This window comes from Danio rerio, chromosome 7 (assembly GCF_049306965.1).
Source record: "Danio rerio strain Tuebingen ecotype United States chromosome 7, GRCz12tu, whole genome shotgun sequence".
NCBI classification, from domain to species: Eukaryota; Metazoa; Chordata; class Actinopteri; order Cypriniformes; family Danionidae; genus Danio; species Danio rerio.
Window position 1 is genome coordinate 775,001 of NC_133182.1, and position 25,000 is coordinate 800,000.

A 25,000-nucleotide genomic window follows, 5' to 3' on the forward strand; every position below is an offset into this window, starting at 1 on the left:
AATCTAAAATTAAGGAACAAATCTATCTAGTCTAATATTATGTGCTGTCATCATGGAGAAGAGGAAACACATCAGTTATTAGAGATGAGTTATGAACACTGTTATGATTAGAGATGTGCTGAATATATCTGCTTTATCTCTGCTAAACAGCACTTGGGGAATAATTAAACATGATCACACTACAGTGTGTGGAGTATATGGTGTATTAACTCTAGTGTGAGTGTGTGTGAGTGTGTGTGAGTGTGTGTTGCGGGTCAGATGATTGATATGATTCTCTCCCGCCGCCTGCATTAGTGTGCAGTTATTACCATCTAACCAACTGTAGAGTAACAGCCCAGTGCATTCTGGGTAATCTCAGATGACTGACAGCTCGCGCCTGCACCCATCAGTGTGTGTGTGTGTAGTTGTGTACTTGTGTGTGTGTGTGTTTGAGCATGCGCTTCATCTGCCTGCGGCGCCAGGGAGTCTGCGATGCTCAGCCAATCAGAATACAGAGATTCTGGGCTCGCACGCAAACCTGTGGACCCCGTGTGCTTCCGCTTAACCCCTAATCTACTAAATGTGCTTCCCCTTCCCCTTCCTCTTCCTCTTCCTGTTCCTGTGTGTCGATGTGGACTCCCTGCGCCATCAGCTTCTGCTTCACTCATTCATCATCATCATCATCATCATCCGCTCACTCAAACGCATGGCTTCTTCCCCACGACGTGACCATTCTTGATGGATTCATTTATTTATTTATTTGTTTGTTTATTTGTTTGTTGTTTTCTACTAAACGTGCCTAAACTTCTGTGTCCAAATCAGACCACAAAGGATTTCAATTGACTCCCACTCAACGACTAAACCCAAATTCTGTCACTAATCTGAATGAAACCTTTGTCGTAACTGTACTAACAACCATTTTTGTGTCTGACCTGCTGTTTTTACTAAAGTACTAACCCAAACCCACACATGACCCACTGAGCTTCTCCTGACCCACAGTCTCACTAACTAACCCATCCCGGATCTCTGACTAGTTGAGTCCTGACCCGCTGACACACTTAGTTAACCCACGGCCACGGTCATTTATTTAACCCACTGCGAGAGTTAGTTAACCCACTGCCAGAGTTAGTTAACCCACTGCAAGAGAGTTAGTTAACCCACTGCAAGAGTTAGTTAACCCACTGCAAGAGAGTTTTCCATTTAACCCACTGCCAGAGTTAGTTATTGAACCCACTGAGAGTCGGGCTGAGCTGCAGACACTGGCTGTGTTACTCCTGTGTATGTTTAGTAGGGTAAAGGTAAGTGATGATGGAGAGAATCTGATGAGTAAAGGGTTAAACGGCTGTAGCAGAAGCACCTGATGGACAGGTAAGAGCCCTCACTGACTTATACTGCCACTGCCTTTATTTCTAATAATTGTTTAATCATAATTTATTATTATTATAATTTATTTATTTGTTTATTTGTTTGTTGTTTATTTGTTTTATTTATTTATTATTATAAATTGTCCTTGGTTTGACCAGAAATGATGTTGTGTGATTTCGTGTCACTGTAAACCAGTATTATTTTCATGAAACAATATTTTAAGAATTTTCTCTTATTTTCCCCTATTATTTTGTTACAAAAATTGTTATTTATTTATTTATTTATTTATTTATTTATTTATTTATTTATTTATTTATTTGTAATAATATTTTTAATTATAATTTATTATTATTTGTTTGTTGTTTATTTGTTTTATTTATTTATTTAATAATAATATAATAAATAATATTAATATTTAAAATTATAATGTATTATTATTATTATTAGTTTATTTAATTTTGTTATTTATTTGTTCTATTTAGTTTTTGTTATTTATTTATTTGCTTTATTTAATTTCATTTTGTTATTTATTTGTTTTATTTATTTATTTATTGTTGTTATTTTTTGTTTGTTTTATTTTTTTATTTATTTGTTATTAATTGTCTTTGTTTTATTTGTTTGTTATTTATTTGTTTTATTTATTTGTTTGTTTCATTTATTTATTTGTTTTGTTTGTTATTTATTTGTTTTATTTATTTGTTTGTTTCATTTATTTATTTGATATTTATTTGTTTCATTTATTAATTTATTTGTTATTTTTTATTTATTTTATTTATTTGTCATTTATTTGTTTAGTTTTTTTAATTTGTTATTTATTCATTTATTTTATTTTATTTGTCATTTATTTATTTTATTTATTTGTTATTTATTTTATTTATTTGTCATTTATTTGTTTTATTTATTTGTTTGTTTATTATTATAAATTGTCCTTGGTTTGACCAGAAGTGATAATAATTCTGTACTTACTCACTTTGTGTCACTGCAGACCTGTATGAGTTTCATGGAACAATATTTTAAGAATTTTCTCTCATTTTTATTTTATTATTTTATTTGGTTTTATTATTTTTTTTAATATTGATTTGTTTATTTAATTTTTACCTATTTATTTAATCTTGTTTCGCCCAGTGATCAAATCAAATGAAATAATTATTAGTAATGATTATTCTGTATGTACTTGTATTTTACTCTGTATTGACTCTCGTGTCTCTGCAAACATACACTGCTTTACAACATCAAGATATTCATTAAATAACATTTTGAGAATGTATTTATTTAATTTTGGCAACTCAATGAAGTTTAGTTTTGTTCAGTAATAGTTTAGAACATCTTTTGTCTTGCATAGAAAGATAATCAAGTCAAACAGATTGAAAACATGATCATATGAATAATAACACCAGTAGTCATATTCATTGGTCACACTTTATTTTGATGGTCCATTTGTTGAGCTTAAGTTACATCACACACAATTAATTCTCATTAGATCATCACTAGACTGTTAGGGTTGGGGTTGGGGTTAGTGTAAGTTAACATGTACTTGCAAAGTTTCCTATAGTCAGTTAAATGCCTGTTGAAGGAGCAGAATCAGCAGATATTCAGCAGACTGTCTACTAATACTCCAATGGACCATAAAGTGTTACCATTAGGTTTAGTTCATTTACTCTTCCTGAAATGGCATCTTACCGTAGTCTGATATCTTACAGTGTTTCATCTGTTCATCCTGAGATTTGAAGTAAAATCACAGATTTGTCATTATTGTGTTCATTTTTGTACAGAACACAGTTAAAATGGCTAATGTAATGAGCATGAGTGCTGTTATCTGGTGGTTCAGCATTGAGTGAGTGTGTTTCACACTGTTGAATCATATCTGGAAGCCAGTTTGGCTCTTACAGGCTGCACACATGAAAGAGGAAGAGCTTGAGGAATCTGTCATCAGATGCTGAACCTGATTTAGATTCAGTTCTTCCCTGATCAGAGAGATCCGTCTGAATATCAACAGATGCTCAGATTGTGTAGGATTCTCAGACATCTGACATGACTTACACTGTTTCTGCAGCTCACAGTCGTGCTTGTGTTCGCCCTAAATGACTTGATTCAAATTTGGCATAATTAATAATATTTAACATCTGTAATGCCAGCTATAATGTATGTGTGTTTAAAACTCTCACTCTTGAAGAAAGATTATATGTGGATGAAGGATTTTTCTGGCTGCTTTAAACATCTGCAGAGAAAGTGTTTGTGTACCAGGACAGTAATAGATGATGCGAGAATGATGCTTCGCTGAATTATGTGTCTTAGAATGCTCATCAGCCAATCAGAATCAAGCACGCCGCAGTGCAAACACACACACACACACACACACACACACACACACACACACACACACACACACACACACACACACACACAATGCTGTAATGGGTTGAACAGGTCCTATTATTTTGTTACAAAAATACTTATTTATTCATTTATTTATTTATTAATTTACTATCTATTTGTTTAATTATTTATTTGTAATAATGATTTAAATTATAATTTATTTTTATTATTTGTTTATTTGTTTGTTGTTTATATGTTTTATTTATTTATTAGTTTGTTTGTTTGTTTGTTTGTTTTATTTGTAACAATATTTTAAATTATAATTTATTATTATTATTTGTTTATTTGTTTGTTGTTTATTTGTTTTATTTATTTATTTAATTGTAATATAATAAATAATAATACTATTTTTAATTAAAATGTATTATTATTATAAATTCATCTATTTTTTGTTATTTATTTGTTTTATTTATTTTTCATTATTTATTTATTTGTTTTATTTGTTTTTTATTTATTTGTTTCATTTAGTTTTTGTTATTTATTTATTTGCTTTATTTAATTACATTTTGTTATTTATTTGTTTTATTTATTTATTTATTATTGTTATTTTTTATTTGTTTATTTATTTATATGTTATTAATTGTGTTTGTTTTATTTGATTGTTATTTTTTTGCTTTATTGTTTGTTATTTATTAATTTGTTTTGTTTGTTATTTATTTATTTTATTTAGTTTTTTGCTATTTATTTGTTTTAACTATTGTGTTTAAAACTCTCACTCTAGAAGAAAGATTATATGTGGATGAAGGGTTTTTCTGGCTGCTTTAAATATCTGCAGAGAAAGTGTTTGTGTACCAGGACAGTAATCCATGATAACACATGCAAGAATGATGCTTCGCTGAATTATGTGTCTTAGAATGCTCATCAGCCAATCAGAATCAAGCACGCCAAACACACACACACAATGCTGTAATGGGTTGCACAGGTCCTGTTATTTTGTTACAAAAATACTTGTTTATTCATTTATTTATTTATTTATTTATTATCTATTTGATTAATTATTTATTTGTAATAATATTTTAAATTATAATTTATTATTATTATTTGTTTATTTGTTTGTTGTTTATTTATTTTATTTATTAGTTAGTTTGTTTGTTTGTTTGTTTTATTTGTAATAATATTTTAAATTATAATTTATTATTATTATTTGTTTATTTGTTTGTTGTTTATTTGTTTTATTTATTTATTAGTTTGTTTGTTTGTTTGTTTGTTTTATTTGTAATAATATTTTAAATTATAATTTATTATTATTATTTGTTTATTTGTTTGTTGTTTATTTGTTTTATTTAGTTTTTTGTTATTTATTTGTTTTAACTATTGTGTTTAAAACTCTCACTCTTGAAGAAAGATTATATGTGGATGAAGGATTTTTCTGGCTGCTTTAAATATCTGCAGAGAAAGTGTTTGTGTACCAGGACAGTAATACATGATAACACATGCAAGAATGATGCTTCGCTGAATTATGTGTCTTAGAATGCTCATCAGCCAATCAGAATCAAGCACGCGGCAGAACCGTAGAATAACTGATGGAATTGAGCACACACTTTTGAGTGTTGGCATATATGTGTTCTGATCATCGCAATGCACATACTGTAATGCAGTCATGTTGGTTTCAGACGCTCATGCGGTAATTCTGCTCATGCTGATCACTCAATCTCTCGGCTCTGCCACTGAATAGACACACAAGCACGCTCTCTTTGAGTTGCAATTATGCAGTTTGATTTGCAGGACGATTGCGTTGGATTTATGTGATGGCAGTCAGACGTGTCCATTAGCCTGCGGTGGTTCTGGTGATGTGCTGGTCAGTTTGTCTGTCTCAGGTCGTTTGTGTGAGAATAAATGATCTGTCAGCACTTGTCTAACGCACGCGCTCTGCTGCATCAATAGCAAATAATTATTTCATGGCTGACAGGCGATCAATTCTGCTAGATCTATTAGAAGACAAGAAGATGGAGAAGTCCATCCGGCGAGGAGGCTGCAGTGCAGTCGTGATGATGGGGTAATGCTTATAATGTGAACACGACCAGCCGGCATCTGTCCTGAAGCTGCTGCTAACTGAGCTTCCTAATGCAATGCTGCAGATGCCTGCTCATAATTGGGCTTTTCCAGTAGTATTGGCAGTGCTGTTCTGTCTCGTGTGTTGCTCTGTTAACTATAGAAGTGTGTCTGTGGATTAAATGAGCATTACTCAGATGATTTATTGTGGTAAACGGGTTTGCTTAGACATGCCGTTTGACTTAATGTAGCTTAACTAGTATGGTGAGCAGCTGAGTGGGTTTCAGATGCTCATTAGAGCGCGTTCACACACTGCCTGGTGTGCAGTGATGGTAAGTGTGTGTAATGGAGAGCAGGTGTGATGCGCTGCTGCTGCGGAGGGTTCAGCGTCTTTAAACAGGCGGAGTGTTGAAGAGCCACCGATGAGTTCAGCAGTAGATGTGAAGCATCTGTGTTCAACACACACGCAATTAAACTGTGTCTGTGTGTTTGTGTGTGTGTGTGTGTGTGTGTGTGTGTGTGTGTGTGTGTGTGTGTGTGTGTGTGTGTGTGTGTGTGTGTGTGTGTGTGTGTGTGTGTGTGTGTCTGCTCAGCCATTGGAGACTGTAAGCTGTCCCTCAGTGTAAAGTGAAACTGTCATTAACTGCAGATAACGCTGAAGCTCATTTCCCTCACTGACACACTGCAAATTACAGCCGTCAGCCTGTGTGTGTGTGCTGTTTGTGCATGTGTGACGGAGGCCAGCTAGTGTGTGCTGTGCAGGTAAACCTCACTCCTCTGACCTCTAAAGGTGCTCTAGCAACAGACACTAGAGGTCATGGTCTTCAGCCTCCTTGGTAGAGCAACCGACTCCCATGTGGAAGGTTGCCGGTTCGATCCCGGCTCGGAGCAGGTTGGGTGGTGTAGGACGGGTGGGGTTACACATACACAGACACAAACACACACATGCTGACTATAGTTAGGATAAACACACATCCTCACACACACATTCACACTAAGACACATGCGCACACTATAGGACACATATGTACACACATTCCACTAACACACACACTAAAATACATCTACACATAAATCAAGACACTTACTAAAATATGCACACACATATACGGTAATACACACACACATTCACACTTATCCACACACACAAAGACAAAAACACATTGAAAAACACACAGACACACACACATTCACATTAAACACACAACATGCAGACTCACACTAAGACACACTCACTTTCACAGCAGCAGAAGAGCACACCGGGTGCCGCTCCTGTCAGCTAAGAACAGGAAACTGAGGCTACAATTCACACAGACTCACCAAAACTGGACAATAGAAGATTGGAGAAACGTTGCTGCTCTGATGAGTCTCCATTTCTGCTGACACATTCAGATGCTCGGCTCAACAACATGAAAGCATGGATCATCCTGCCTTGTATCAGCGGTTCAGGCTGGTGGTGGTGGTGTAATGGTGTGGGGGAGATTTTCTTTGGCTCCATTAGTACCAATTGAGCATCAACGCCACAGCCTACCTGAGTATTGCTGCTGACCATGTCCATCCCTTTATGAGCACAGTGTCTCCATCTTCTGATGGCTACTTCCAGCAGGATAACGCAGCATGTCATAAAGCTCAATCATCTCAGACTGATGAACATGACGATGAGTTCACTGTACTCAAATGGCCTCCACAGTCACCAGAGCTCAATCCAATAGAGCAGCTTTGGGATGTGGTGGAGCAGGAGATTGGCATCATGGATGTGCAGCCGACAAATCTGCAGCAACTGTGTGATGCTATCATGACAATATGGAGCAAAACCTCTGAGGAATATTTCCAGCAGCTTGCTAAATCTCTGACACCAAGGATTAAGGCAGATCTGAAGGTGAAAGTGGTCCAACCCGGTACTAGTGAGGTGTACCTAATAAAGTGGCCGCCACACACACAGGTCTGCAGTGTGAGGGATTGCAGGTGTTTATCTGAACATGCTCTCCGTCTCATCATCAGGGGTTTGGGGTAAATAAGTCCATATATCTGCTAGACAAATGACCCACTACAGCATTTGTGTGTGTGTGTGTGTGTGTGTGTGTGTGTGTGTGTGTGTGTGTGTGTGTGTGTGTGTGTGTGTGTGTGTGTGCACAGGTTATCAGCAGTGTGGAGCAGAAATGCAGCGCCGCCGGTGCTTCTGTTTCTTTCAGATCCATCACCTGCTAACAACACAACCACAGCTGCTCTCACACACACACACACAGACACACACACACACACACAAACTCAAACACACACAGTCACACCCATATAAAGCCATGCACACACACTCACTCACTCCCAAATTCTATCACACACTGATACACACACACATGCACACACATATTTCTCTCTCACACACAGACACTCACAAATTCTGTCACACACTCGCTCTCTCACTTTAACACACACACAGACACACCCACATACACTCATGTACACAAACACAAACACACAGCTGTTGGGTCTGGAGTGTGTGTTTTGTCTTCATAGTGTGTGTCTGCTCTGGATAGTGTGTGTTTGGTGTGTTGTTTCAGTGTGCATGTGTTCTTCCTCCACTGCTGATCAGATTAGTGTGTGTGTGTGTTTGTGTGTGTGTGTGTGTGTGTGTGTGTTTGCAGCAGCAGCAGGTGATTTGTCTTCCTGTAATCTGATTGGTCCGTGTGCCAGGGTCACATGACTGTGGAAAACGCGTGTAATCAGTTTCCCACCGGTTTGCTGTGTTTGTGTATTTAATGCGGACACACACGCGTGAGGTGTGAGTGTGCGCGCAGGTGAATCTCCTGAACACACACACACTCTGAGGAAGGCTGAGTGGATGGGAAAGTGGAGATGAACTGATGCTCCGACTGACAACATCATCTGAGGAGACCAGCATCTCAAACACTCATGAGGAGGAAGAGGAGGAAGAAGATGAGGATGAAGAAGAGGAGGAGGATGAAGATGAGGAGGATGATGAAGATGAGAAGTAGGAGGAGGAGAATGAAGATGATGAGGAGTATGATGAAGAGTAGGAAGAGGATGTAGATGAGGATGATGAAGATGAGGAGTATGATGAAGAAGACGATGATAAGGAGGATGATGAAGATGAGGAGGAGGAGAATGAAGATGATGAGGAGTATGATGAAGAGTAGGAGGAGGATGTAGATGAGGATGATGAAGATGAGGAGTATGATGAAGAAGAGGATGATGAAGAGTAGGAATATGATAAAGATGAGAAGGAGGATGATGAAGATAAGGATGAAGTGGATGATGAAGATGAGGATAAGGATGAGGAAGAGGAGGATTATGATGATGAGGATGATGACATACATCCATCACACACACCTGAAAAATACTGGCCACTGAAGTGAAGAGTGTGTGTATGTGTGTGTGTGTGTGTGTGTGTGTGTGTGTGTGTGTGTGTGTGTGTGTGTGTGTGTGTGTGTGTGTGTGTGTGTGTGTGTATTTATGAATGTGTTTGTGTGTATATATATATATATATATATATGGGGGGGTGTATGTGTGTTTGTGTGTATTTGTGAATGTGTTTGTGCATGTGTGTGTGGGTATGTGTGTGTGTGTGTGTGTGTTACAGTTGATGTGGACTGTCGGTATTTGTCTTCATTATTCTCTGACTTCAGGCATTTGTTTATGATGCAACAGCTGGAAAAGCAGATCTGTGTATGTGTGCGTGCGCGTGTGTGTGTGTGTGTGTGTACATATACTCCAGGTCTGTTGAATGCTGGATTGTGATTGGCTGATGAGTAGTGTACGGTGTGTCGTTATGTTCAGATACACTCGCAGCTCTTTGTGAATTATTGTTGCCGTGTGTCTTAGAGTCACGTGTTGAACACTGGGCTGATGCCTTAGTTCCCCAGCAGTGCTGATTTACAGCCTCATCACAGTAATATGGCTCTGATGATGCACTTATACAACAGTTTAACAGCATATATATACATATATAGATTTACATTTGCTAAATGATTTTTTGAAAATTGTTTATTAATTTCTTGACCATCAAAAGTTTACACACATTTCCTTGGTATTTTGTTTAGCTTTGTTTTAAACTGTATAACTTTGGTCAGATGCTTTGGGTCTCCTTCCACAAGCTTCACACAAAAGGGGTACCTCAGGGCTCTGTTCTTGGGCCACTTCTCTTCTCCATCTACACATCATCTCTAGGACCAGTCATCCAGAGACATGGATTCTCCTACCACTGCTATGCTGATGATACCCAGCTATACCTCTCTTTTCACCCTGATGATCCCTCGGTTCCGGCTTGCATCTCAGCCTGCCTGTCGGACATTTCACACTGGATGAAAGATCATCATCTTCAGCTGAACCTCGCAAAAACGGAAATGCTTGTAGTTTCTGCCAACCCGACTCTACACCATAACTTTTCAATCCAGATGGATGGGGCAACCATTACTGCATCCAAAATGGTGAAAAGCCTTGGAGTAACGATTGATGACCAACTAAACTTCTCTGACCACATTTCTAGAACTGCTCAATCGTGCAGATTCACACTCTATAACATCAGAAAGATCCGACCCTTCTTATCTGAACATGCAGCTCAACTCCTTGTTCACTAAATGTAAATGTAAATGTAATGTAAATAGTTTGCAGGAGTTTTGGCCCATTCCTCCTGACAGAATTGCTGTAACTGAATCAGATTTGTTGGTTGTCTTTCTCGCACAAGCTTTTTCAGCTCTGCCCACAAATGTTCTATAGGATTGAGATCAGGGCTATGTGATGGCCACTCCAAAACATTCACTCTGCTGTTCTTAAAGCACATGTGAACTCATTTGGCAGTGTGCTCAGGGTCATGGGCTGTTTGGAAGAACCATTTGTGGCAGTTGTAATGTCCTGGCTGATGTGTTGAGATGTTGCTTCAGTATTTCTCCATAATGTTCTGTCTTCATGATGCCATCTATGCTGTGAAGTGGACCAGTCCCTCCTGCAGCAAAACAGCCCCACAACATGATGCTGCCGCCCCATACTGCACAGTTGGGATGGTGTTCTAGGTTTGTGCGCTTTCCCCTTTGTCCTCCAGATGTAACACTGCTCATTATGGCCAAACAGTTCAATCTTAGCTCCATCAGAGCACAGGACATGCCTCCAAACATCAGTCTTTCCCCACTGTCATTCAGCTAATGGTTATTCTGGCTTTGTTGTTGATTCTGGCTTGTTGATTTTCCCATGTTGTCACACAAGGAAGCAGTGTGTTTGAGCTTTTCCTTCAATACTATTCTACAGTTGTGCATCACATTAACTCAAATGTTGTCAATCAGCCAATCAGAAACTTCCAAAACCCTCGACATCATCATCTGAGCTGTGTGTAAACTTGACTTCAAGAAGAGTTACAACAATTTCTCAATCAATATCTCTCTCTCAATATTCTGCTTTTAAGCAGAACAGAAACACATCTGATCATCCTCACTTACCTAAAGAGGAAACGTTTAGCCACAATAACATCTGACTTTATTTAAATGGTGATGTGCCTTTTTATATAGTGTTTGGAAACTTCTGCTTTCAACTGTTTGATATATGAAATCAAGCACAGAGAGTCTCGAAACCCTTTGTGTGAGGAACTACTTTCTTCCGCCATGTGTTCACATCTGCAGCTGACCATCAGAACCGGTCAGAAATCGCTGCTGATTCACACATCTCACTCTAGAATTAGTGTTACTACTATTATGAATTATTCCTCTGCATAATGTAGAGTATTTTAATGTCTAAGTAATGATAAAACAGAGGATCGTGCTCACAGATCAAGATTATAAAGCATGAAACGTCATGTGTGTCTTTGCCGTAGCCAGGTCTTCACTAACACTAAAACACAACAGCAGAGCAAGACATTTCTAATGCTCCATACTGAAGTACAATAGATGGAGATCATCTCAGCGTGTGGTTTCTGTAAAGCAGGAGTGTAAAATGAGGAACTGAGTAACATTAATGTGTGTGCTTCTTTAAAAGCTGTAGAACTGCTATTACACGCTCTCTGTGTACACTGTACAAAAGACTGGACCAGAGATGATTCATTAAATAAATGTTCAACAAAATCACATGCAAAAACTGACTTTACGCTCAAATTCATTAAATTACAGTTTATTACTGTAGATCATTTGCATTTCAACTGTGAAAAAAGAGAAAAAACCTGGTAATTACTGCCGTTTTACTAATTATTACTGCAAATATACAGATTATTGCTGACGTTTTACAAATTATGACTGTAAATATGTATTTTTTGTAATCATACAGATTAATACAGATTATAATGATTGTTATTGTAATTATACAGGTTATTACTGTAGTTATACACATTAATTAATGTGATTATACAGAATAATTCATTTAATTATGCATGATATCTCTAAATATTCCATACATTTTTCCATTTTTAACACATTTAAATCAGAAAAAAACATTTTAAAGAATGATTAAAAAGCTTATAGTTTTATTCTGATCGCTTAAGCACATTTTTAGTAACTACTGGCTGTTTTTGCAAAACTCTACACACCAATGAGAAAACCCTTCACCAAATCTGCAAAACATTTTAGTTGTCTTGCGAAAGCTAATAAACCTTGCTGATCTCTTCAAACCTTTGTAAAAATGGTATGTTTGCATCAATCATTTAACACAAGCCATCACATTAATAAGCACACAATGTGCACCAACTACACCTTATCGAATGAACAAAAACTACATCTGACTTTTGCCTTCTCTGAGCTCAAGCTAAGGCTACGTCAGTCTGAGGTCATGCCTTTCTCTTAGTTCTGTAAACATACACACTTCAAGTGCTGGTGTTTATTTACACACATCAAAACAAACACAAGTGTTTTCCCAAGTCAAAACACAAAATAGTGATTTCACTGAGGAGAAATAAATCATGTCGTCTCTCTGGGTCTGGCCACAATATTTCCTCTACATCACATGCAATGTCCTCTAGTCCAAGGCACCAGGAAAATGTCCTCTGGAATGTCCTGTCCAGGCCTGACATGGTGCATGGTCAATGTCCCTACATGCCTCCTCGTCCTCCTTTTGCTCCTCCTTGTCCTCTTCCTCTAACTTCACCTCCTTGTCGTCCTCTCCCTCTTACAGGTGGCTCATTTATAGTGCTTGGGCTGATTGAAGGTTGAACTAATCATCTAAAACACATGTGACAGCGTGCCAGACAGCCGGCAAAACTCTAAATAATAGCCAGACATGTGTATAGGAGTGTGTTGATCACTTGGAAATTCAGGGTAAAGCAGTGGGTTGTGTTTCAGTTCTGCAAAAGAGTGCTGTGCAGTGGACTCTGCCTACAGTTTTGCAAAGTGTGTGTTACGAGACAGCAAACTGAGAGCAGAGCAGTGTTTGTGCTTTTAATTTCACTAACTCAGTGAGTGGTGTTGCTGTATGATTTAGTTGTTTTATTAACGGTGCTGTAAGAATCTCCGCTAGGGTTGAAGCATTCAGTAAAAAGCTTAATACAAATATTTGCTGTTGTCATAAAACACTGTAAATATGACCATTAACCATGATATAGTTTGACGATCATGTGTAGGATACGCAGGTTAAACTGCAGTACTATGTGCTTGAAAAATACAGAACTGTTATATATGTAATGTTTTATTGTGTGTCGATGTGCATTAGAGTGTGTGTGTGTGCATGTGTGTGTGTTCATGTGTGCGTGATTGAGTGTGTAAGTGTACACTAGTGTTTCAAGAGTGTTTCAACTTAGCTGATGATTGATAGTAAAGCTAGTTTGGCGTGCTGTCCCGGGAGAGAGCCCTGAGCTTATAAGATCCTCGAGCCCTGGGCTCCCTCCCGTTGCAAGGTGAGAGGGGAGTTTGAGCTCAGGTAGATGTCGATGACTCCCCCTCTTGCTTGTAGTAGCTAAGTGTCAGATATGGATGCTGAAAGGTGTACTCAGAGTTTAGCTAATGTATTTTGATTAATTGTTTGGGTGCTTGTTTTTGAACTGTGTGAGGAAACCGGAGGACCCGGGGAAAACCCACGCGACCACGGGGAGAACGAGCAAACTCCGCACAGAAATGCCGTCTGGTTTGGAAAGGAATTAAACCAGGGGCATTCGTGCTGTGAGGCAACAGCGCTAATCGCTGGCCACTGTGACGCCCGTTTGAAAGGAGGGAAAGTAGGGTTGGGTGGGGGGGTTTCTTCAAAACGAAGATATTGAGATGAGGAAAGTCTGGTTATTTATAGTGAGTTAAGGATCGTCTGATAGGATAATCAGTCATTAGCTAAAGTTGGAACAGCTGTGAACAATCATAGGCACGTGATCCTCTCGACATTTGTTTATGGATAAACTTCACGAGTGTGAGTTCAAGCAGACAAATGTGTGTACACGAGTGCAAAGATTTCAACCCAGGCTCATTCTGGAAACGTCGTCCCACGGACGTTTCTGGAGACCACGAAATGCGTCCCGGGAGGTACATATTTGTGCAGTGTTTATTTTCAGAAATTCGCGAGAGGCTGCTGTGTTTGCTTTTTTGCATATCAAACGCCTGTCACGAGTGCCGTTAGTGCCCGCGCTGTTCTCGTGTTAAGCCACCGGAGGCCGCTGTCGAGTGACCGTCTGTTCGACTGTCTGAATGACTGACTGGGCGACCAGCCAATCGCCCAACCCACCCTTCTCCTTCCCTAAACCCAACCGGTTTTACCGATTGACCCGCCTGCTCGCCCGCTCGCTTCCTTAAAACCCAAGCAGCGATTTACAAAAGCCGTCCAGAAAAAGAAAAGCCCTTGTCTGATTTTGACTGCGTTTTCAGAGTTCACCACATTCTCACCCTGTTATTCACTGGATTCTGTTTTTGTCTTCCCTGATTTCTGGAATCGCTCTTTCCCGGACTCGAACCCGGTTATCGCCGTCTTAGTGGTCAGCTCCGTGGGTCTCCGCTCCGCCGACATACACGATGAGCTAACCGGACAAACTGGTTGCGGTGGGAAAGCCCTCCATACGGAGGTGAGCTGTCAGTGGGCGAGTGCAAAGAGGAGCGGCGTCACACCGGCCGTAGCGTTCGCTTAAAAAATAAAATGCAGCCATACATACCTCCGGCCATGTTCGTAAACCACGGTCTCCAGAAACATCAGCGGGGCTACGTTTCCAGAATGAACTTGGGTTGAAAGATTTTGTGAAAGCAATCGAGTGTGTGTGTGTGTGTGTGTGTGTGTGTGTGTGTGTGTGTGTGTGTGTGTGTGTGTGTGTGTGTGTGTGTGTGTGTGTGTGTGTGTGTGTGTGTGTTCAGAAATGTGCATGTGTGTGTGTGTGATTGTGTGCAGGAGTGTGTCTTTGCTTCTGCTTCAGCCGTTTCTCTCTCTCTCTCAGTGTTGGACTCAGTGTGTGTGTGTGTGTGTGTGTCTGACAGCTGCTCGACTCTCACCATCATCGTTTATTTACTGTAATATCACTGGAGTCTAGGCCAGAAACCTGCGCTGATCACACTGACATAATGCCAGCGCCTTGACCACACACACACACCAGCCAGTGACTGCACACACACTCTCACACACGCACAGGATACACATCTGATCAGTGTTTATACTGAGCAAAATGACATTTAGACAATATGTCCAATCAGATGCTCTGATGTGCCGCATTGTGTGATGTGATGGGTAGTTTCGGCCAGCACTATATTCATTAGGCAGTATCCACATGAGTTTATGTTATGAGATCAGCCAGTAATTAATCATCAGTGGTTATCAGCAGGTAACACGCCTCGGAATGTCCTGACTGACCAATCAGATTGCAGTATTCCAGAGCGCTGTCTAATTAGCATAAGTCAACACTGAATAATCATGAGCTGTTAATATCAGAGGTGTCGGCAGTACAGTGGATCACACACCTGAACGCGGACCGTCACACACGTACAGTACAGTACAGTCTTCTCACGCTGTGCTCCGGGAGCCAGAAACCCGCTTTATTATTCAGTAAACGATGAATCTGCTGATGAAGATGTTATTTGCTCTTGAGAAGAAGCCCTGAGAAACGCTCCAGCGTACAGACTGACCTCAGGCCAGCAACAGACATAAAAATGAGTTGTGTGTACCAATAACACTGTGAGAAACACTCCTGTACATCAGACCATCCTCCTTATGAAGCGTTATAAACACAGCTCTGTGTGTGTGTGTGTGTGTTTGTGTGTGTGTGTGTGTGTGTGTGTGTGTGTGTGTGTTTAATGAGGTGGTGTTGTGCGGAGGTGACTGAAACTCATTCCGCCTCCGTGTTTGATTGTCACTGAATAAAATAATAATTTGGCAGATAGAGTCGTCGGCTCTGCTTCAGCCTTTATCAGCGCTGCGTTTAATTGGACACGTTCAGTCAGAAAGGGCAAAACATCATTATTATTCGACATCTCAATGATCCTGGCCGAGCATTTAAAAGCAAGTCAGGTAAACACATGTGTGTGTGTGTGGGGGGGGAGGGGGGGGTAAGTTAATCATTACTGGGCCAACATCCACAGGTGTTTAACCCATCATTAAGTGTATTTATTTAGTTATCCAAATGTGTGTAAATAGAATATATTTATTCCGTTTTTTATATTAATTTCAGTAATATATAGTTGTTTAGCAAACAGGAGTTTATTTAACTAAATTAGCTTAAATAAAAGTTAAAAAGTTGGATGTTTTAGCAGGGGCGCCTCCACGGCCACGGCCACCCCTGTGTAAACTCTGGCCTTCCCTGTGGCCACCCCAATATTATTTTGCTGTTGATATTATTCATTTAAATGCACTGAAGGAAATTCACAATATTTCAATAAAGCCACTAAGTTATTGTGGATTGACTGGCGCCACCAACGCAGCTGATTCACTGCCCCTCCCAGCACACACACACCTTCAACAGACAGCAATGGCAATAATTCAGGACACAACATTGGGTATGTTTGTCACGCATCTTCAATTAAATAACTATCATACACTGTCTGTTAAGCTTTCAGTTAAATACTAATTGTGTTTACATTACTTGACAAGGCTTAGAATTAGTTTGAGTTTCACTTTCCTACAGAGCATTTGCTTTTGCTGATTAGGCTGCTACGCCTTAAAAATAAAAATACAAGTCAGTTTTTTATAACACAAGCTGTTTAGTATTGCTTGTGGGATTTATGCACAACTTTGGGTTCATGAGATTGTACACTTTTTATCAACAAATCTAATAATATTGTGGCTCAAAAACAAACATGGACACATGCTATTATTAGTGAGTGTGTGTGTGCATAAAGTAATGCTATTCGTTCAGTTTGTTTTATAAATTAATTCATTAATCTTTATTAATTTTAGACATGGCATATACTGTATTCTGCTGTAATAAAAAGAATGTGAAAAATGACTGACCTGAAAAGGGTTTGTAAGCGAAATATTGAAATATTGAGTCATATGTACTTGCTGAATTATTTCAAGTAATGAATCGTAATATTTTAAGAGTAATGGATTAAAACCACAATATTACATTTACCAAAAACTCAAACATACACTGAATTCATTATTGCTTTGTGTGTCACCCAAGATTTGGTATGGCCTCATCTGGCCACCCCTAAGAAAATTGTCTGGGGGCGCCACTGGATTTTAGTTCTACTCTTATTATTCATATAGATATTGCACCTATTTACCTCTGATGTTGGATAGAAACTTTAAAATTACTAAAACTAAAATCACTACTTCATGAGTTCATACTCAGCTGATGATTGATTATTAAGCGTGTTTGGCATGCTGTCCCGGGAGAGAGCACTGAGCTCATAAGATTCTCGAGCATGGGGCTCCCTCCTATTGGTAAGGCGAGAGGGGAGTTTGAGCTCAGGTAGATGTGGTGAACTCCCTAGCTGTAGTAGCTCATGAAGAGATAGTGATCGCTCTTAAGAGATAACTACTGACTAGTAGCATGTCTATGGTGCTGATTTGAATTAGTCAATTAACTTAAGCTACATGTTTTTGGACGGGGGGAAGAAACCGGGGAACCCTGGTGAGCACGGGGTAAACGTGTAAACTCTGCACAGAAACGTCGGCTGGCTTAGTAAGGACTACAACCAGCGACGTTCTTGCTGTGAGGCAACAGAGTTAACCACTGGGCCACCCATCTAGGAAAGGAGGAGGAGGAGGGGTGGAAGGGGGGATTCTTCAAAATGAAGATGGCTGTGATATGGAGCTGAGGGTGTTTATAGTGGATTAGGAATCGTCTGATTGGTCAATCATAAATTGGATAATGCAGCACCGGCCGTGATCAATCATAAACACGTGATCCTCTCAACATTACTTTATAAATAAACTTCACCTAAAATCATAAAATGACACTTAAATTTAAATGAAAGGAAACAGGATAACCATAAATATAAAAGTACAATAAACTGAGATAATAAATATGAAAGTATTAAAACATTAACAGAAATGAAACGACGAAAAACTTAAAATATTAACAATTACTTCGTGAATAAAAGTAATATTGCTAAAACTTTTGTTAAAATCAGACAAGAAAAAAATCTGAATAAAATTTATATAAATATATGCAAATATATTTTTTGAAAAAAGTTCTTAAATTTCTAAAATAAATACTCAAAAAAATATTTATATATTTTTTTATTTATACATTTTTCTGAGTTGTAAGTCGTTGTGGACAAAAGCGTTTGCTAAATGTAAATGTAAAAATAATTGCTATTATTAATAAAATTAAGCAGAGTGTTTGATTGGGTGTCTGAGCTGTGTATTATAATCTGCTGTCAGTGATTGGAGGAGAGTCTGGTGTTCAGCTGCAGTACAGGAGTGTCTGTTCACAGTAAAAGCAGTCCAGCAGAACCAGCAGAACCACAATGACTCTTTAATCCAGTGTCTCTCTCTCCTCTCTCTGTTCCTCTGGGGGAATCTCTCTCTCTTTCTCTCTCTCTCTCTCTCTCTCTCTCCGTCTCTCTCTCTCTCTTTCTCCCGCAGGTCACTATCTCAGTGGATGGTATTCTGACCACCACAGGCTACACACAGGAGGATTACACCATGCTGGGCTCTGATGATTTCTTCTATATCGGAGGAAGCCCGAACACAGCCGATCTGCCTGGATCACCGGTCAGCAACAACTTCATGGGCTGCTTGAAGGATGTGAGTCTCTGCAGATCAGCACGAACACAGTCAGCAGTGCTGTTTCTGTGCAGAACCGGGCCAGAGGAACCGAGTGTAGACCGTTTGCAATGTCTGTTTTGAGCACATTATTGTTCTTTAGGTGAACAATTCCTCTGTGCATAAAGACGTTTGTTTTGCTAATCTTCATTCTGAGCATCTGCTTCTGTGTTTGGAGGAGCATTTCTCTGATGAAGTCAGTTTGACATTTCAAACACAATATTCTTAGCCACGCCCCTCTTACCATTAGTTTGCAATGAGGTAATGATGTCCAAAAAGAAAGCCCCGCCCCTACTCAATATTCTGTTTTATTGGAAGCCACAATATTCTTAACCACACCCCTTTACCTTTAGTTGGCTCTCAGGTAATAATGCACAAAAAAGAAAGCCCCGCCCCCTACTTAATATTTCAGTTCAGTTCCAAGCCACATTATTGTTAACCACACCCCTTTTACCATTAGATTAATTTTAGAAAGCTCCACCCCCTACTCAATATTCTGTTTTAGTTGGAAGCTACAATATTCTTAACCACACCCCTTTATCTTAAGTTGGCTATCAGGTAATAATGCACTAAAAAGAAAGCCCCGCCCCCTACTTAATATTTCAGTTCAGTTCCAAGCCACATTATTGTTAACCACACCCCTTTTACCATTAGAATAATTTTAGAAAACTCCACCCCCTACTTAATATTCTGTTTTAGTTGGAAGCGTCAATATTCTTAACCACACCCCTTTACCTTTAGTTGGCTATCAGGTAATAATGCACTAAAAAGAAAGCCCCGCCCCCTACTTAATATTTCAGTTTAGTTCCAAGCCACATTATTGTTAACCACACCCCTTTTACCATTAGATTAATTTTAGAATGCTCCACCCCTACTCAATATTCTGTTTTAGTTGGAAGCCACGATATTCTATACCTTGTCCCTCTTACTATTAGTTTACCATTAGAAAGCCCCACCTCCTACTCAATATTCAATTATAAATGGAAGCTACAATATTCTTAACCACACCCCTTTAACTTTAGTTAGCTATCAGGTAATAATGCACAAAAAAGAAAGCCCTGCCCCCTACTTAATATTTCAGTTCAGTTCCAAGCCATATTATTGTTAACCACACCCCTTTTACCATTAGATTAATTTTAGAAAGCTCCACCCCTACTCAATATTCTGTTTTAGTTTTAGTTGGAAGCCACAATATTCTATACCTTGTCCCTCTTACCATTAGTTTACCATTAGAAAGCCCCACCTCCTACTCAATATTCAATTATAAATGGAAGCCACAATATGCTTAACCACTCCCATCTTACCCTTGGTTTATCTATAGAAAGCCCCGTCCCATACTTAATATTGATTTAAATTGGAAACCACAATATTCCTAGCCACACCCCTCTTACCTTTAGTTTGTTATGTTTGTCAATAAAAAGCCCCGCCCCCAATCAATATTAAATTTCAATTAGAAACAACAATATTCTAAGCCACACCCCTCTTACTTTTAGTTTGCTATAAGGTAATGATTTACAAAAAAGAAAACCCCACCCCCTTTACCTTTAGTTTGCTATGAGGTAATGACGCACAAAAAAGTAAACCCCGCCCCCTACTCAATATTCCATTTTAGTTCCAAGCCAGAATATTATCGATGACCCTCTTACTTTAGATTCAGTTTAGAAAGCTCCACCCCTTCTCAATATTCGGTTTCAGTTGGAAGCCAAGATGTTCTAAACCATGTCCCCCTTACCATTAGTTTACTGTTAGAAAGCCCCACCCCCTACTTAATATTCCATTAAAAATGGAAGCCACAATATGTTTAACCACTCTCATCTTACCCTTGGTTTATCAATAGAAAGCCCAGCCCCCACTCAATATTTAATTTCATTTGGAAACCACAATATTCTTAGCCACGCCCCTCTTACCTTTAGTTTGCTATGAGATAGTGATGCGCAAATAGAAAATTCCCGCCCCTATTCAATATTTAATTTTAGTAGGAAGCCACAATATTGTTAACCACTTCCATCTTACCATTGCTTGACCAATAGAAAGCCACGCCCCCTACTCAATATTCCATTAAAATTGGAAGTTAGAATATGCTGTACCACTTCAATCTTACCATTGCTTTACCAATAGAAAGCCCCGCCCCCTACTCAATATTTAATTTCTCTCAGTGTTAGTTTGCTATGAGGTCATGATGCGCTAAAAGAAAGTCCCACCCCCTACTCAATATTCAGTTTCAGATGGACGTACATCAACATGCTGAAATAAAAGTCTCCGCAACGTCTAGTTCACTTATACGTTAAATGAAGCATCTGTGGTAAGTGTTGCTGGTGTGTCCTGCAGGTGGTCTACAAGAACAATGACTTTAAACTGGAGCTGTCTCGCCTGGCCATCGAGAGGGACCCAAAGATCAGCCTGCACGGGGAGCTGGTGTTCCGCTGTGAGGACGTGGCGGCGCTGGACCCTGTGACCTTCGAGACGCCAGACTCCTTCATTTCCCTGCCCCGCTGGGACACCAAGAAGACCAGCTCCATCTCCTTTGACTTCCGCACCAGTGAACCCAGCGGACTGCTGCTCTTCAGCCACGGTCGACCGCAGGGCAGCAAGGAGACACGGCCTGGTCGGGAGACCAAGAGTGACTACTTCGCCATGGAGCTGCTGGACGGGTTCCTGTACCTGCTGATGGACATGGGATCCGGCAGCATCAAAATCAAGGCCAGCAACAAGAAGGTCAACGATGGGGAATGGTGTCACGTGGACTTCCAGAGGGAAGGAAGGAGAGGTGAGGGAAACACTGCATCCCTAGCACTGTACTCAGGGCATTCGAGTTCATAGTTCAGCTCTAAACATGGGATACTGAAACATCAGGAGGACACAACTATAGAGTATATAGGTGATATATGTGTGTACATGGTTAATGAAGAGTATTTGTGTATTAAGTGTGTGTGTTATCCTCGTAGCCCTGGATCATTTCTTCACAGGTCTTGGATCCAATCAATGGTGCTGCAGAATCTCTAGAGGCCTCGGGATGAGCATCACCAAGTGGAAATAGAGAACAAGAATTACCATCACTATGACCATGATCAGGAACTCTATTCTAGAGTTCAGGAACCATATATGAGAAGGCTCAGCCTCTTTTAGTAGACTTTGCTATTCTAGGTACTACCAGAAGCCCTGAGTTTTGAGATCTTAAAGAGCGGGTTGGATTGTAGCGAGATAGAAGATTGGTTGATAAACAGGAGCTTGATTATTTCAAAGCTTTATAGCTAAGAATTAATATTTTAAAATCAATATGGAACTGAACAGGGCGAGGCAGTGGCGCAGTAGGTAGTGCTGTCGCCTCACAGCAAGAAGGTCGCTGGTTCGAGCCTTGACGTTTCTGTGTGGAGTTTGCATGTTCTCCCTGCCTTCGCGTGGGTTTCCTCCGGGTGCTCCGGTTTCCCCCACAGTCCAAACACATGCAGTGCAGGTGAATTGGGTAGGCTAAATTGTCCGTACTGTATAATAAAGGGACTAAGCCAACAAGAAAATGAATGAATGAATGAATGAACTGAACGGGCAGCCAGAGTAAGGAGGAGAACATTGGGGTGATATGATCATATTTTCGAGACCTGGTAAGAACTCTGGCTGCTGCATTTTGCACTGAAGTTTAAACTGCAGTTTATTAACAGAGGACACTGGGGAACCAGTGAACAGACCATCACAGTAATCTAATCTAGTGCTCATAAAAGCATCAGCTTTTCTGCATCAGTTATTAATTCTTCAGCTGTATAAAGTGTTGTTGCTGTGTGTTGCGCAGGCTCGATCTCGGTGAACAGCCGCTCCATGCCCTTCAGCACTAATGAGGGCAGCGAGATCCTGGATCTGGACAGTGACATGTATCTGGGTGGACTCCCGGAGATGCGGCAGGGCCTGGTGCTCCCACCCGAGGTGTGGACGGCGCTGCTCAACTACGGTTACGTGGGCTGTGTCCGCGACCTGTTCATCGATGGGAAGAGCCGAGACGTGCGGCGACTGGCGGAGATTCAGAGCGCTCCGGGCGTCAGCAGCTTCTGCACCCGCGAGCTCCAGAAGAGGTGCAGCAGCGCCCCCTGTGCCAATGGAGGACAGTGCAAAGAGGGCTGGAACCGCTACATCTGCGACTGCACCGGCACCGGGTACATGGGCAGCAACTGCGAGATCGGTGAGTGGACACACACATTGACTGACTAAACTAAGTTTGGCTTAGTACAGTGGTGTTGCACTATGGCCTCACAGCATGAAGGTTGCTGTTTCGAGTCCCGGCTGGGTCAGTTGGTGTTTCTGTGTGGAGTTTGCATGTTCTCCCTGTGTTGGCGTGTGTTTCCTCTGGGTGCTCCGGTTTCCCCCACAGTCCAAACACATGCGCTATAGGGGAACTGATCAACTACACTGGCCATAGTGTATGAGTGTGTGTGTGTGTGTGTGTATGGGTGTTTCCCAGTACTGGGTTGCTTTTACTCTCAAAACAAGAATGGTTTGATGCAGTGTTTAGCTTTAACCCGGAGACTCTATGTTCTGTGGCGTGTGGCTATATTTAGCACAGGTTTAGCCCATCCGTGACGCTTTTATCTCTCTCTCACACACACACACACACACACACACACAGAGACACACACACACACACACACAGACACAGGGAGGCTTCATGTGCTGCTCAGTGTCCGCAGCGCAGCTCAATGTCTCAGCCTGATTCATGAAGACACAACCATCTGTGGCAGAACACACACACTCACACACATACACATACACACACACACACACACACACACACACACTCACACACCAGCTGGAGCTGAAGCTGCTGCGATCACAGGCTCAAGGAGAACACACACACATATGTTCACACACATACACGTAACACACACGGTGGAAAACACTCAAAACATACACACATATGCTCACACTCACACACACACACACACACACACAAACATGCACGATCACACATGCTGGAAAACATAAACAACACACACATGGTGGAAAACACTCAGAACATAATCATATGCTCACACATATGCTCACACACACACACTGCTCAGGCACACACAGCAGAAAACACAAACAACTCACACACATACAGAAACCACAAGAGAAAACACTGAAGCACACAAACACACACAAAAACAAACACACATAATAACAGAAGCATGCATGCACACACACACACACACACACAAACACACAAATATACAAACAATCACTGAGGCCAGTATACAGTGAGTGTGCGTGTGTGTGTGTGTGTGTGTGTGTGTGTGTGTGTGTGTGTGTGTCTGTGTGTGTGTGTTTGTGTGTGTGTGTGTGTGTGTGTGTGTGTGTGTGTGTGTGTGTGTGTGTGTGTGTGTGTGTGTTTGTATGAGAGAGAGAGAGCTCCAGCAGGCGTTTCATTGAGTGACTGCAGTCACACTTTAAGAGGAGCCGCTTTGTTTTATTAAACATATTTATTTTCATCTTTTTAACAGCCAGATGTTGTGTGAGAAGTAAAAGCTGCTTTATTTATTTACTGTACTGTCTGTGAGTGTGTGTGTCTGTGTGTGTGTGTGATGAAGAACAGCGCGACACTGCCATCAGCTGTTCACATGTGGCATTACACATCCTTCAGTTTACAGTGTTTCTCAGTGGCTTTGGTGCATTTCTCTCAGCACTGTTTACATTTGCACAACAGTTCATGCATTTCTCAGTACAGTTCATCATTTGTGCACATCATAGCAGCAGTTTCTCATTCCTTCCAACACATTGCGAATGCTTCTGGACATGCATCAGCTGCTTTCAGACGTCTCTCTGCTGTTTATAACATCATCATCTGCTTATGTCAGTCAGGGTGAACTACACTTGTGAATGCTGAATAGTCACTCCATATACAGTCCTCATTTCACTGCTGGAGGCATCACACACACCAATGTTGAACTAGTGTCAAAATCTGTCATTTTATAAACATCTTTCTTCCTGAAAATGTCCTTCAATGGAACAGTTTCCTGAGTGATGTACAGATCTGTGTGTATTGTGGACTCAGTTCCAGCATGTCCTGCAGTGTTGTCTACAGTTGTGCACAGCTTTATGTGTGTTAGTTGTAAATAAGGCTGAGTTTATTCTTCTGCACAATGCTGTCAATAAACTAGAGTTATAAAGAGGATCTGCAGTGAACATGTGAAGCACACTTATTCAGTGTCTAGTAACTAAATGCCGT

The 25,000-nt window shown here is 40.2% G+C and overlaps 2 protein-coding genes across 44 annotated transcripts in view; one reads left to right on the plus strand and one right to left on the minus strand.

The window, feature by feature from the left end:
• nrxn2b (neurexin 2b) overlaps positions 1-25,000 on the plus strand; it is a 479,670-nt gene that overhangs the window by 291,069 nt on the left and 163,601 nt on the right. For all 43 annotated transcript variants that reach the window (XM_073906700.1, XM_073906730.1, XM_073906720.1 and 40 more), the window contains 3 exon segments: positions 18,631-18,792; positions 21,139-21,577; positions 22,595-22,978. In XM_073906700.1, coding sequence (XP_073762801.1) covers positions 18,631-18,792; positions 21,139-21,577; positions 22,595-22,978 — 985 coding nt within the window.
• alpk1 (alpha-kinase 1) overlaps positions 1-25,000 on the minus strand; it is an 859,942-nt gene that overhangs the window by 144,160 nt on the left and 690,782 nt on the right. The gene's annotated exons all lie outside the window — the stretch shown is intronic.